The 15758-nt window shown below is 38.2% G+C and overlaps 1 protein-coding gene across 1 annotated transcript in view; it reads right to left on the reverse strand.

Moving 5' to 3' along the window:
• Window positions 1-15758, reverse strand: part of PITPNC1 (phosphatidylinositol transfer protein cytoplasmic 1) — an 82915-nt gene that overhangs the window by 31663 nt on the left and 35494 nt on the right. The window contains exons 2-4 of the mRNA XM_059828204.1: window positions 13545-13693; window positions 9519-9607; window positions 9064-9071 (exon numbers count right to left, since the gene is read on the reverse strand). Coding sequence (XP_059684187.1) covers window positions 9064-9071; window positions 9519-9607; window positions 13545-13693 — 246 coding nt within the window. The remainder of the gene's footprint in view (window positions 1-9063; window positions 9072-9518; window positions 9608-13544; window positions 13694-15758) is intronic.

Here is a 15758-nt window from a genome sequence, read left to right on the forward strand (position 1 = left end):
CTCAGCAAGCCACCGCTTGAATCTAGTTGTTGTTTCCTGCGACCCAGAATCTAAACTCTAATTAAACAAAAAAAAAAGAGATCTTCTGGTCTGGTATTTCAAAAAAGAATCATTAAGAAAAGACCAAGGATCTTCAGAATATTATAGAAGAAGAAATATAAGTGCCATTTACTTCAAGCCACCTCATTAGAGAGCAGAAAGTAATTTTCTGCACAAAGCTATCAAAAGGTAATCTCCTTGTGTATTTAGTATAAAGGCGAGGACTATAACAATCTAATTTGAGATTATAAATGGTAACATGAATTTACCCCAAATGAAAACTCAAGTTCACCAAAAAGTACTCCATTGCAAATATATCTCTCAGAAACTCAACTGACTGGCAGCCACTGCTTTAGCAGCTGTGGGGGGTCTCACTGGCTTTCAGGAACACTTAGCAGGGTCCAAATTTTTGAACATTTCACAGAATGTGTCTCATGAATCATCAGCTGCACTCTGACTAATTGGCAGAGGGCTCTGGCAGAACCAGAAAACTGTTTATGCATCATTCAAAAGACTTTATTATTCATCATGCAAAAAGTTGGGTTTTTTCCCCTCCTTAAGTGGCTGTGTATTTACTTAGCCAGGGATTATAAGTGTTATGCAACAGTCGGAATCAAACTTGGGGCTGAATGGTAGGTAATAAACCTTTAGTAGATTTTTTTTTTTCCCCCCAAAGCACCACTCCCTTTCTGCTCTGCCTCCCCCAGGGCGTGTGTTCTTCCAGCACAAACCTGGCAGCCGATCGATACACTGAGCACGCACAGGAATGCACGGGGCACTGTTTCCAATTTTCCATTTCACTATCTCTACAGCTTGCAAGGTTCCTCTTTGAAAAAAACAGTAGCAAACTGAATCTTTAACTTGAAATTAGACTTAAATTTTACACAATAGGGCAAAGTCTTCAGAGTCCTAGTGTCTTCAGTGACAAGGCTTCTTTGTATAAAGCTTGCAAAGGAGGCGTCTTTTATGTTGTCATCTCCAGATTTTTTTACATGTGTTATAAACTCCTTAAAAATTTGTAATAATCTGGTACACCCGTGACACTCAAAAATAAATAAGGAGAATATTCTGGGGTTTTTGTTTGTTTGTTTTTTTAAACTTTCTATATTTGGCACCCCTTTTGGAAGAACCAGGACAGGTTTAAAGCTCAAGAGAGTAACCACTGAAATAACCGGAATCTGTAATAGTAATTACCACACATAAGCATGGGTATTTCCAGATTAAAATAAAGCGAAATGAAAGCAGCATACGGAAAACACAGACCGCAGTTGCATTTTCAATTCACTACAGATAACCTCTTGAAAAATGAAAGGCCTATTTTTAGCATGATGATTGATTAGTGTTGCCATAGCAATAAGCAACACTTGCAAGAACAGGGTAGAACCTAAGTATGCCAAAACACTTGCCAAAGTCTTAAAGAGGCAGTCAAACACATATGGTGTTCTACAATCGTTTTAGGGAGAGGACTGTAAAAATAACCCTTGCACACCCGAGGTGGCTGCAGGAACTACTATAGTTGCCAGTAAAACCTCTGGACAGAGGGTAACTGAGAAAGGTTTCTTTACCCTCTGTAACCTGCTTTGTATGAGCGAGTGCCATTTCATCAATACTGCTTTAGCTAGTTTCATCTTCCATTTGGTTTCTTTCTGCAGAATGTTCAAAGAACTGCTAAAGACCTCATCATTGCACTTCACTTCTCCTGCTCCTTGTGAATATTAATTCACAATCCTTGGGAGTTATTTTTGTACAGTAAAAATTAATCCCACTTTTTTTTTTTAAGCAGCAGAAGCATATCCCCCTAAATCTTAACATAAAAGCCTGGAGAGGCAGACATTTCATGTAAATGTTCTCTCTGATCTCCCACCATTTTTCAGACTGATGATTGGGTTTTTTTTAATATGGTCACATATACATTATTTTGGCAACACAGGTGGAACTGGATCCTTTACAGAGCAATCTCCGTGGAGCCTAGAGCTAAAGAACACAGTAACTGCTACAATGAGGTGAGAGTGGCCAAGCAAAATTAGATTTTTTTTTTTAATAGGGTAACTTCTAGATACCACATCCTTTGAATTTGAGATTTTTGGGCACCATTTTGGTAGTCAGTGGGTAACAACAGCATTTCTTTATTGAAGATCAAAACCCTGGAAAAGACAAATGGAGTCCCTACTTCTCATTAATAGGCAATGGGGAAGTGGGGACTATGGGTGAACGGAAGGTCCCCAGACTTACTGAGGCAGGAAGGAATGCCCAGCACAGCAAGGGGCAAGGAGAGCAAAAGGCAGACACACACACACACCAGTGGGTATTTATAAACAAGAAGGATGGATGGAACGGGAGGAGGGATGTAACATGGGAGATTGCCAATGCCTTTGGACAATGGCGAGGACAGAACGGAGAGACCTGGATGCACGAGAAGATCAAAATCATACATGGGTATGGATAAACAAGATGTCATCTCTACAGTTTATATGCAAGACGATACGTGAAGATAATATAGTGATGTCTCTACAGCATATTTCAGATTACAGTATTTCCTTCAGCTATTTACAGAAAGAATAGTTTCTTTAATTGAATATTCAAAGTTTTTTGGAAAATGGCCACCATGTTATTGACTACCTTCAGAATACTCCAGACAGCACTGCATGTGAGCACACAGAGCCGCTATGTGATACAGGTTACTTACTACCCAAACTAGCACCAATCAGGATGACAAAGTGGGAGAGAATAGACGGAAAGGGCTGGGCAGGGTGATGGCAGAACTTGGAAGATGTGACTCAATGAGAGGGAGGAGAATTTGGAAAGCAAGATAAGAACAGGATGGTGGCAAAGAGCAGAAAAAGGGCTGTTGAGAGGAAAGAGTAGGAACAATGCAAAAAAAGAGCTTGAAAGTAAGCAAGGGAGTTAAACTCTCATAAACAAGCTCAGGAAGAAAACCACTATTTGTTTGTATTACATACAATAACTTGAAGATGAAACAGTCATCTAACAAGTTGCCTCCAACAACTATGAAACTCAGCACTTATCTCTGTTTTTGCCTTCCCTTAGGATCTCCTTCTCTGATACATGGGAACAGTAACCTGCCTATTGAGGAAGAAGGGAAGTGAGAAGCAGCGTGCACAAGTGAAAATGACAGTCCCATGAATCAGAGAGGGGTTTGGATTGCTTTATAATAAGCCAGTGGTGGAAAAAGGGAATTCTCACAAGCAGTTTGATTTACTCTGTTTCAATGGGATTAAGCTGTTAAATGAGAATACAGGTTTGTATTCTAAAAATATCTTATTTGTTTCTTATAAATACTACAGAGGTCCTTCCTTTTGCTAGAATCTCTAAAGGAACTAAATCTGTGTTTTACTAGAGTAATGTCACCAGTTAGCCTGTCTTTTAACTTGGGGGGTGAGAGGGGAGGAATTTTCTGTTGCATTTTTGATGCAGACTCTTCAAGCTGGAGAAAAGTTTGTGCGCTGAAGACTGATGGGTTACATCAAAATTTCAAGCACTGGTAATCAGATAAAGAGAACACAGGAAAAAACCTCTACAGAATCCTTGAAATATTTATCTGAAACAACTTTTTTTCCCTCTCAAGTCATCTGATTATAAAAATAATAATTACAAAAACACTCCTTCCAGATAATTTACTTCATGGACAAACTGGCAGCTGACTAAGTGAAGCACATAATATGCCTGTTCTCAAAAGTAATCAGAAACCAGCAGGTCAATAATGGAACATTTAGCAACTATCACTCTGGGGCCTTGACACATACCAGATGAAATAACTATATTTGCCTCAGTCATTTGATGTAGAAGAATTAGTGTCATTGTGATATATCATCAAAGGAATCATTGTCTCCTGCTTTCTGTTCCATAACTCTTTTTCATAAATATTCTGAATTTATATCCTATTCCTAAGTTAATTTGAGACATTGGCAGGTTGAAAGAATGCTCTTCCTCCTTGCAGAGAGTAAAACATGCCGTTTTTAATCTTTATTTCGCTTTATATACTTATAATTGTGAAACTAACAATTGGTCGTCGATTATGCATAAAAAATTATCCAGCTGTTTTTTCAAATTTCAGCCCCAGAAGTGAAATATTGCTAACAACACTGGAGTTGTTCAGATCAGGCAGCAAAACTATTTGAAATTATCCCTGGTAAACACCTGAACTGCACCTTCAAAGCCTGAAGAGTTTGCTTAAATTCTGTTTGTATTTTTCCTAACCTCTTTGTGCTCCAACTTGATAGCTAAACTTTGTTAGGCTCATTTTCAGTGTACTTTGATCATATGAATTTTTTGTACCATGGTCGAGTCACCATACGTTCATGATCTGATTATTTGTTTGCTTGAGGCTCCTCTCTCTTTGCCCAGAATCTCAACTGTCACTTGAACAGGTCAAATGGATATTTGCTCTGTGCTGCTTATTGTCTAACAATATCCCAATGCAGGTAAAGAAACTTAGTTCTATGCAATCCTTTTTCGTTTGGTTTGCAATAGAGACAGGTTTGCTTTCTAGTTAATTATTTCTAATCTAGCTGGACAACTTCAGAAAAAAAAATAAGAAAGCCTTCTTAAAGGTCAGTCACTCTTGTCCACATATCTAAGAATAGCATAAATATTTTACACTAAAGATACATATTTGCAGATGCTGTGATAGGCTGGCACATAAGGGTTTGTTGAGAGCTGCAAGGCATCTTTCCTCCATCCTCCAAGTGAAAAAGGCTCCAGCCTGTGACTAGCAAAGGAATTCTTTCTAAAAGCCAGCAGCTAGCAACATCCATTCCCCAACAGCATGTGTGGCTAGACAGGAGGCACTCACCAGGATCCAAGTCCTGTAATCACTCATAGAGCAGAGTCCCTAGGAGTTACTTCTATAGGGCCCCCTCCAGCTGTATCCCAAATACAGTATCCCAAATTTATGAGCTTAACATCAACCTAATCACAATATTAAATGAACTTATAAGTAAAAATTAAACATTTATTTTAGCAAGATATCTTGTCAGGTTTCTAATTACAAGATCAAAACCAAAGCAACTCCTGTTCTAAGTTTAAGAGACTTTCTTGCATACAGTTCTTAAGTAATGCTCCAACCACTAAAACAAGGGTTTGAATTTCATAGGAAAATCTTATTCTCTAAATAGTACCCCCAAATCTGGATGACTTCCTTTGGCTTCAGCTTTGAAAGTATTTTTTCCACTTCCTCCTCCCTCTCAATGTCAGCAGGAAGCTTGCAAGGATTAGCTCAAGCTTTGATACAGCATTTCTTGGGACATTACCTATGTCTCATCTTCCTGATAGGAAGTCTTTTGTATTGTGGTTTTAATAAGGCCCTCCTCCACAAACAGCATAGTGTACATTTCAAAATGCTCTCCTGGCATTACAGTATTTCACATATTACACACCACAAAAGCATCACTTGTGCAATAGTTCTATTAAGCTCATTATCTTAAGTCTGTCACTTGCTTTACATATTATTAATATGGTCCTCAAGACTTGGTAGTAGACCAAGCAGTCATCTGCTGTTTGCTGTCAAATTTAGGGGTTTGCTGTGTAACAAATACCATTCCTTAAAGAAGATGCCATCATAACTGGACCCAGATTATAAAGTACTAACATCATGACACACTAATTTCCATTCCTGTTTTCACGCATCCAATCACTTTTGGCTTTTTATACTACCATTGCAGAGAACAATATTCTGGAAATTATTTTCAATGCCTGCTGAGCTTTTTTTCTTAGAAGATGTCCTAATTTCAGGTCTAATTAAGAAGGTAATATTTACGAAATCCATAATATTTCATAGGAAAACCAGATCAATGAAATTATTCTGCATTGAATCTCTGAATGCTAGTGTATGTGCTTGAATGTAACTTCTCAACAGCCTTCATATTTTACTACTGAAAAACCTTAAGATTATCAGCAAGATTCAGTCTGTTTTTCACATCCTCTTCCAAATCACTAACATACACTGAAATAACACTACTGAGCCTTTAAGATCCTTGCTCTTTATTTAGAGTGGAACTTACGAGGTTAAGTGAGGTGTGAACATACTACATAGCAGTATGTACTTGACTCGATAAGATTATGCTTTTTTTATCCAATTACTGGCCTGTCTTAAGAATCAGTTTTCCTTGAAATGAGGCTCAATTTAATTCTTGGGATGACCCACAGACCCTTTGGAGGGAATTTACTATCTTTAAGAAAAGGGTTTCCAAGCTATGTTAGACATTTTGGGCAATGCCTGTGGGTTTACTCTTTCTTTCAGAATTCTCTAATGAATACAGAAGATCAAAATTTAGAGAAATATTCCAGACAAGGATAGGAATTATTCCCAGTGGTATATTTAACATGTTTGTTCTAGATTCAACAGTTTGAGGCAAAGGCATTTTCTCCATTTCCCTTGAAGATAATTTCATAGTCTATCAGCTCTGTTAAAATACATTTTAGATTTTTGTCTGAAGTACAGTTTCCTTAATCTCATCCCAATATTTCTAGTTCTGTTTCCTTGCACCATGGTGAGTAATGAGTCCCCAACTCCCATAGGCACTTATACTGTCACTTAGTGACTGTTTTGCCTACCTTCTACATTTGTAGACCGATTTAATTTTTCTTTACAAGGCTCTTCAACCCTGCAATCATTTTTGCTGATGCTCTTGAACATCTCTGTAATTGTATACCTTCTACAGACCTTCACCAAAATGTGTTCCAGGTGTTGTCTAATCAGATTAGCTAAAGATCACCTCTTGATTCTGAGTACAGCATTGCTGTTTGGTTTTGATAATGTACTGCATTTCAAATTCACAGACTTACATTTCTGTCTGCTACCACCCCTTTAATCATTCCTACTTGTCTCTTTCAGTTAAAGAAAAATATCACATTAAAAAATTCAAACTGACTTTCAGTTGAAGAAAAAATATACAACAGTGTAAGTAACAGACATCAATGCAACATAGCACGTCATCATCTGCGATGATCTTACAGGTCTTTTCCAACCTTAACGATTCTGTGAGGTCTGTAACAAGCGGTGTTCCCCAGGGGTCAGGACTGGGTCCAGTCCTGTTCAATACATTCATCAATGACCTGGATGAAGGGATGGAGGGTGCCCTCAGCAGGTTTGCTGATGACACAAAACTGGGAGGAGTGGCGGACACACTGGAAGGCTGCGCTGCCACTCAGCGTGACCTGGACACGCTGGAGAGTTGGGCAGAGAGGAACCTTATGAAATTCCACAAAGGCAAGTGTAGGGTACTGCACCTGGGGCAGAATAACCCCACGCATCAGTACAGGTCAGGGGCTGACCTGCTGGAGAGCAGCTCTGTGGAAAGGGACCCGGGGGTCAACAGGATGACCATGAGCCAGCAATGTGCCCTTGGGGCCAAGAAGGCCGATGGCATCCTGGGGTGCATCAAAAAGAGTGTGGCTAGCAGGGCGAGGGGGGTTATCCTCCCCCTCTACTCTGCCCTGGTGAGGCCGCATCTGGAGTACTGTGTCCAGTTCTGGGCTCCCCAGTTCAAGAAGGACAGGGAGCTGCTGGAGAGGGTACAGCAAAGGGCTACGATGATGATTAAGGGACTGGAACATCTTTCTTATGAGGAAAGGCTGAGGGACTTGGGTCTTTTTAGTCTGGAGAAGAGAAGACTGAGGGGGGATCTTATTAATGCTTATAAATACTTAAGGGGTGGGTGCCAGGAGGATGGGGCCAGTCTTTTTTCAGTGGTACAGGATGAGAGGTAACGGGCACAAACTTGGTCATAGGAAGTTCCATCTAAACATGAGGAGGAACTTCTTTACTTTGAGGGTGGCAGAGCACTGGAACAAGCTGCCCAGAGAGGTTGTGGAGTCTCCTTCTCTGGAGATATTCAAAACTCACCTGGACACATGCCTGTGCAATCTGCTCTAGGTGAACCTGCTCTGGCGGGGGGGTTGGACTGGATGATCTCCAGAGGTCCCTTCCAACCCCTATCATTCTGTGATCTTCCCAGCCTAAGATTAAACTTGCTATCGTAAACTGTGATAGGCCCTACTGAAGATATAACAGACTGACAAAAATAGCTAAGAATCTGTCCCCTCATTACTACTGTCCATTATGGGACATTTGGGTTTCCTCTGACAGTCAAACGAATTTTAAACATGAAACAAAGCAGAATATGTAATAAGTATCTACAGTACATATTGAAAAGCACATTCTGGTACTTTGGATTTTCAAATCTGGTCATCAAAGTTTCAACTCCAGCTGTCAGATCTGAGCCTTTAAATCCCTTTATTTTTTCTCTTTCACATTTATCACATTAAAATCTTTTTCCTCTCCGTATTCTTTACTCCTTTTAAAAAAAACTGACCAAACATTTTGAGTACTATAGAGTTAAGAAAAACAAGTGGATTATGTTTTATCTACAGTCAGAAGTTCAAACTAAATCAAGGCAGGAGTTTCTGAAAGGTCCCTTCACCTGGAACTTCATCACCATCTCTTCCTTGTCTTCCAAAGGTTGCTGAAAACTCACCGTATATTATTGAGGACAGCACATTTAAAACAATTTTTCTCATGATTTATGTGCTATATTTTGCCTTAGCTCTGCTAGAGGGAATAGTTGATTTTTCTGGGCACCATGCCCAGATTATGTTTAATTTTGTCTACAGCTTGTACAGTTTCCCAGATACTATACCAGAGATGAGCATTTTATAAGTTAATAAAACAATAAATAAAATAAAATCTGTTCTCATGTCTCCACGTAATAACTGGAACCTTAAAAGCCTTGCCCTGTTTTATAGAAGCTTCTCTTTGTTACAGTCAGTGACTAAAAATATATCAAATTATTTTGAAGTGATAAAAAATAAGGTAAATAATTTATAGGATCCCCACAGAAACAGTTCAATTTTAACCTTAAATTTCCTAAACAAATAGCTAAAATAAAGTTCCATTATTGAATGCATTATGTATTAGTTATATTAAGAAGGAATCAGTTTGGATTCCACTACTATATTTCACGTAATTATTCTATTTTTAGAATAAAAAGAGGAAGAAAAACTTACTGTGTATTCTGATTTCCAATTGTCCATTTGTAAAAAAAAGAATGATGAGGGAAAAGAAAAAAAAAAGAAATGTGAAATAAAACAATGATGCAAGATCCTTACAGTAAACATACATTAATAATAAAAAAAATTGTGTCAGATAATCTGCTGATTTATATTTGACTAAAGTCTATGGGGCCATAAAGGGTACGAGTCAGCACAGAATCTAAGCACCTGATGTTTTCTTTTCAAGGAAGAAATTGCATAGATACAACACTCCAGATTTTACCTATCCATAGTCTATAATCTTTATTTCCTGATATCACTCAACATAAGATGGAAAAATATATGCAGTTCAACAGGAGCTGTTAAAGTAACTTGGTGTCTGTGGCTCAATATGTAACTTGGATCTTCTGAAGATAAGCTAAACTATCCAAAAAGTACAAGTCAGTAATAATTTCTGCTTTACTCCTTACCTGTGATTGTATAAGGATAATAATTCCAAGCCTTCTCTGTAACATAAAATATTTTGGGAACAACTGCTCTAGCCCAGCTAGGCAGTTTGCTGAAAATAAAAAAAAAATGTAAAATTACAATATGTTATGACTTACGAGTATTGCAGAAAAGAAGATAGTTCCAAATGTGCTCATAATTTCAGAGGTGTTTCACAGGATACAGCAATACCTCGACTTTACAACAGTATTTTCATCTCATGACTACGCATTCTGTCTCAGCTTTCTCCACAAGCATGTATGAAACCAAGTCTGTTTGTTGACCTCTCAAAGTGAGCAATATGGTGCCAGTGCAATAGCCTCTGATCAGGTTTAAATTGAGGTTGCAGATTTCAAGAATTTATGGCCTCAAACCTTTGGTCATGGACGAACTCGGCAGGTTAGACCATACAAGGTGTATCTGTGTCACAGTATTCTTAACCACAGGGAGGCACTCTCTAACAATAGGTCATGAGTAAATATGTGATTTCAGTCCACTCGATCCCGATTCCATTATTTCTTCTTAGAGGCTATTTCTTCTTCCTCCATATTCTCTGCCGGTGCACAAACCCTTACGTTCGGCTCACCTAGTGCACAGTTTTTCCCACACTACCAACACTAACTCTTGAGTAGGAAGCTTTTGTATTAAAATTAACAAATCACTCAAGACACTACCTACCAGTCTCACAGAGGTATTAGTCCCATTTTGCTGATGGGAAAAGTAAATCACAAAGGTGAAGAGAATTAATGGAACTGATGTCATAGCTCAGAGCTCAGTCTGTCAAGAGAACTTACCAATGCGGTGGTACAACAGCAGTAGAATAAGAAATGAAAGATGTGGATACAGCACATGGAAAGATCATTGAAGTGTAATTAAATAATACTATGGAAAAGTGGGAGCATTTTCTTTACCACAGATCTTGGGTCATTCGTTTCCAGAACTCTGGTCACTCAGGGTACCAAAGAAGCGATAAACAAACATACATTTTAAAAAGGCAAGTTCATGAGAATTCATCTTTCAACCCTTTCTTAATGACATCAATTATAATCACTGAAGCTTTTGGAGACCACGAATATGACTGTACTTTAGGGACTTAGTTAAAACTGTGTTAGTCTGGTGATGTGTTGAGCAGATCACCCAGCCGAAGATTGAATCTTTACTGAACTAAAGTAGATGCTTTCAAACCCCAGTTTTCCTAGTGTAAATGTTTGAAACAGTTATGTTTAGATAACTGTGTGCAGAAAGTAAATTAACTTTCCATATTAGCAAATTTCTGAGGAAAATACAGAGTTTGGATCATTAAGGCTTATTTAACCGTGATCTAGCTACACATAAATACTGTATTTGTCCAGAGGCAAAATGCAGACCTTAGTACATTATCTAAAGAGTCAAAGTCAAGTGCATTGACTTTTACTCTTTCATGACATTGCTCAAAACCAGATTCTTTTCTTTACATAAACCTTTCTTGTGTACAGTCTTTTAAGCAGCATTTTACATACTGCGTATTAGACCACTGTAGGAGATTTTTTGTTTATTTTGCCAGCCTATGTCAGTGTCTTTTTATGACTATCTCTCTGCTCCCTCTCTTACCCCTGCTAAACTTTACCCTGGTGCCTAAATAATAAATACCAGAGGATGCAGACTTTCAGCTTTTGAAAACAATGCTTCAGCAGGAGAGAAGAGGCAGTAAACAATTCTGAATATAACTAAGGCTTACACTGACACTAGAATATTTTACTAGTAATGTCTTTGTTAACATACACTGGCTCATTTTGCTTTTTTTTTTTTTTTGGTTATTGTTGGTTTTAGCATATTTGCCTGTCTACCTATCTTCGCTGGTACAGCACATCTCCACAACAAATAATTTTATGTGCAAAACACACGTTATACTCAGAGTTGCGAGCAAGTCACAGTCATAGACACACATGAATTGTTCCAAGGCGCCATTCAGAGAAAGAAAATATAATATTTCTATTTTAGCAGCACAGGCATCTGTGGATCACATTCTCTTCTTTTTTTTAAATTTTTTTTTTATTTCTTCCTTCCCCAGATGGAGGTCAGTCTTTCAGCACGTAGAGAGGAAGTGTTTCTTAAAGGCATTCCAGCTGAAGCCATTGGTAAGCAAGAAGACCCTCTGCAAGGTTTAAAGTATTAGCAGGCAAGAGAAGATAAATGCAAATAATGCACAAATCTTTCCAAGAAACCATCACTGAAATATATACGCTCAAATTTCTTCAGGAGATATCACTCCACAGCAAAATAAAGTGATGCAAAGCTAGCAAGTTTATCTTCCAGGGTGGACCCTGGAAGAAGGAAAGATGAGGGAGAGAACTGTGCTGGTGTGAGGAGTCCTGTTCCTCAAGGAAGGCAGGCAGAGGAGAAGTTTTCAGCACATCTTGTACAGCAGCATGTCTCCTTGAGTGAAGTCTTCCAGAGAGATCCTGGCCTCCCAGCAAAACCTATAGCTGCCTGAGAACTTGCTGATCCTTTCCCCACACTTTAGTAGTACTGCAGTACCTGGTGGTATTGTGACACCAAAACCAGATTCAAACAGCAAATCTGGTGATGATTATCAAGGAGCATTCATAATTATCATTAAACTCAGTAAGCCTGACTTCAAACATCCACCATAGCTTTAGGTAAACTTCCCAGGTTGTTGTAGGCACAAAGATATTCTTTGTCAATGTTCGTACGCATCTTTGAGTAAGAGATCCTTTGTTCCACTGCCTGCACTACCAGAAACTATATGCTTTCCAAGCATGTCTTGTACCTGCTTTCTAGGACACAGTCCTTGCAATTCTTCTGAATTACCCTAAAGTGGTAACTCTGAATATGCTCTTCAGTGCTTAAAGCCTTATCGCTTTTTAACATGAAGGAAAGAAATATCCAGAAACATAAAAACCCCAAACTTCTGGGAGCTCTACAACAGGAACACATTTATTGATTTTTTCCCTAGCCCTGTATCTAGCCTGTGAGAAAATGGAGTTACAATCACAATAATAGTAAATGTTGGCAAGATATATATATATATTATTAGACTCTGTGTGTGTGTGCGCAACATTACTGGTGATTCAATTTAGCTTGAGTTAAGTTTAGCTATGTCAGGATTGCAGTGGAGGAGTAACTTGCAATGTAGAAGCAATAGCTATAGTGTTTCTATGCCCACTACGAAATGCTGCAGAGCAGAAGTTTAATAAAACAAAACAGGCTCAAGGGAATAGAAGAACATCAGAAAAGCAGTGATATTCAATTAGATCAGCAGTAGTGAAAATGGGAACAGATTGAACAATATATTTCATAGGACACAAAAAAAAAAAAAAAATTTTAAACCATCTCCAGCCTTTGAGTGTGGAGGCATTGACCCTCAGCAGTATAATTTCACCACAGGAAGAGACACATATTTCACTTTAAGAAATAATGGAACATTTGGGAAACAAAACCAGTTTTTTCCACCATGTCTTTAAGGTTATTTTGGTACAGAAAGTCATTGTACAAGCCTAATGGTCATTCATAATGTCAATTAACTTTGCTGAGGCAAATTTTTTGTCACCAAAAATGGAGTACTGGCTTTGTGACAGTATTATGAAGTAAGAAACCCTTGAATAATTTTAGTGGTTTGGTTTTGGGTTTTTTTGGGAGGGTGAGGTGTTTGTTGGTTTTGCTTTTTAGATTTTTTGTGTTTGTTTGTTTCTCCCCCCATAATTTTGGAAAACAGAGTGACAAACAGTTAAGTGTAAAAGAAAAGGAAAAGTTCTGATTTTCAGTACATCCTTAACTTCAAGTTATAATTCTTTCTCTTGGAAAAGATACTCTAGAAGAAATGACAACTAATCTCTCTATTTCAAGCCACAGGTCTATCCCATGTTCTTTCTTCCTGCAGCTACCAGGAAGCGGCAGGTATTCACGGGAACATGTCCTACTTGAAACAGAAAGGCTATTGGCTGGAAGGGATATTCCTTGCAAATTTTTATTACAGCCCATGCTGAGAGAAACAGTTTTATTGCACTTGCCTGTTGAGATAGACCCGTTTTTCTGTTAGCTGACCATTGCCATGGTTTGGATCTTCATAGGGTTCATTCTGCACCACTTCCACACCTTCACCCCGGTCACTCTGCTCATGGCTATGTTTGCTTATCATGTACAGCTGTCCAATTCTGTACTGCAAAGCAAAATCAAGAACAATGTATTAGCTTTATGTAATACATGTGTATTCAAAAGCCAATGTCATACAATGATATAGCAGTATGTTCAAATAAAAGGCAGTTCAAGAGTGAAAACCAGTATTTTGCAGCTTCATTTAGGCCTGTGAGTCGGGGTCCTCCCATTATTTTATCAAGTCCAGGGCGTCACTTGTGGAAAAAATAACAAAAACTGTGTATATACAGATGTAAAGAATCAGGCCAGTCCTTTATTTTTAGACTGTATTTGTAAGTATATAAGTTAAGCATAAATAAACAATTAATCTACTGCTTCCACGTGCTGACATGCGAGGCGATTTTAACCAGCAGGTGAACTATAAAAATTTTATGGGACACAGGATTCTCCTGTCATGCCAACACAATGCCAAATAATGAAGCCCTGAAAAAAGATTCAGGAGAACTATTGCCGATTCACAGAAACAGGAGCGCCAGCTCTTAAGAAAAAACCCATGTAGACTCTAAGTCCTTTGAAAAAGTAGTTTGAGATGACTGATTTAGCAATATTATTAAAATTAATTTAAGCACTTAAATGATTCTTTTTCTATAGGCTCTCGAGTTACTTAGGAAGCCAAAACCCAGGAGGGTTGACCCAACATTGCTATCACAGAAAAATAAATTGTTGTACCGGCAATTGATTTTTTTCTCAGTATGTCTGTATCTGCACCAGGGCTTTTGCCTCCAGAGAAATGTAACAAAATGTACATCCTTGAACTTTCATTAGCAAAGATTTTAGAGTAAAATTGTACTTTCCCCTATGTTTTTCTGGTCTGGTCTTTTATTCTCACTTAAGTCCTTTCCACATTCTTGAACATACCATGGTTCTTACAACAAACTGTCTTTGGACCTATCCAGTTTTCTCCATTTGGATCCCTCTCTCCCACAAAGTAATTTATTTAGGCATATACATGCTAATCACTTCATCACATCAATCACTTCAAATACAAAGAACAACCTGTTAATTTAGAGAATGGCTGAGCTACTACACAAGCTGCCAAGTACTAGCTCAGCACAAGCAAACAAAAGCATAGCGACAGTCTGACCTCAGAAAACTCTACGAGATTCTTGTGGTTACTACATATTATAAACAGCAATCCTATCACAGACTTTAAAAAGCCCAAAAAGCCCAAATCAAAAGAGCAATTAGCTGGGAAAAAAACCCCAAACCATCACAGACCTTATTAACAACTGCCAACAAGACAGTCTTACTAAACAAAAGGATAAGGAATAGGATCATGGGGGGCTCTTTAAAGTTCTTTAAATTCCACATAACCCCATTTCATTCCCCTGCAGCAGGCAAGCCACAAGAAGGTAAGAAATTTAGAACTTGCATCTTGCAGGATCATTTGCTTAGGGGACAGGATTTCCCTTCTCCCAGGGCTGAATGGACGCCTCCTGCTTCCTTACCAGCCACACACTACAACAGTGAAGCAAATGATTTGCATCAAAGAAGTCCCTTTCAGCTGATAATTCCGAAGTACTAAAAATGCCTCAAGTTTATAAAAAGGTTCTTTAAGGGCAAAAGAGCGCTGCAGGGGGGATGAAGTGCCTTGGATCTATTTTCTTTTCCTCTAATCTAATTAGGTAATTTCAGTGGATTTTTTTCCCATTACTTTTCTTCAAACATCTCACAGTGAAGAACATAACCCACTCAAACTTGTTGGAATTAGTAAAGAAAAAGAAAAAAATAAAGTTGTCATAAAACTAGCGAGTGTCATATGGGTCAGGTCAATTAGTTGTGAAAATGTGACCCTTGTAACATTTGGGGAAAAAAAAAAAAAAATAAATCAGTAAATCTCTGCGTAAGTGCTGGCTATGCAACTTAGAGGTGCCTGGAAATTTCAGTGTTACGCACACAATGTTTCTTCCTCTCCTTTCTCCTCTTAATTGGTGAGAATTGATGGCCTTTTTTTATTATTATTGGAATGATTGTTCTTTCTCTTTATAGCCTATAAAACTTTGGAGAATCTACTTTCTCGCTACATAGAAGCGTTCCTAAGACATTCACTAAGATGATAAGTAGAATAA

Source organism: Gavia stellata, chromosome 22 (assembly GCF_030936135.1).
Source record: "Gavia stellata isolate bGavSte3 chromosome 22, bGavSte3.hap2, whole genome shotgun sequence".
NCBI classification, from domain to species: domain Eukaryota; kingdom Metazoa; phylum Chordata; class Aves; order Gaviiformes; family Gaviidae; genus Gavia; species Gavia stellata.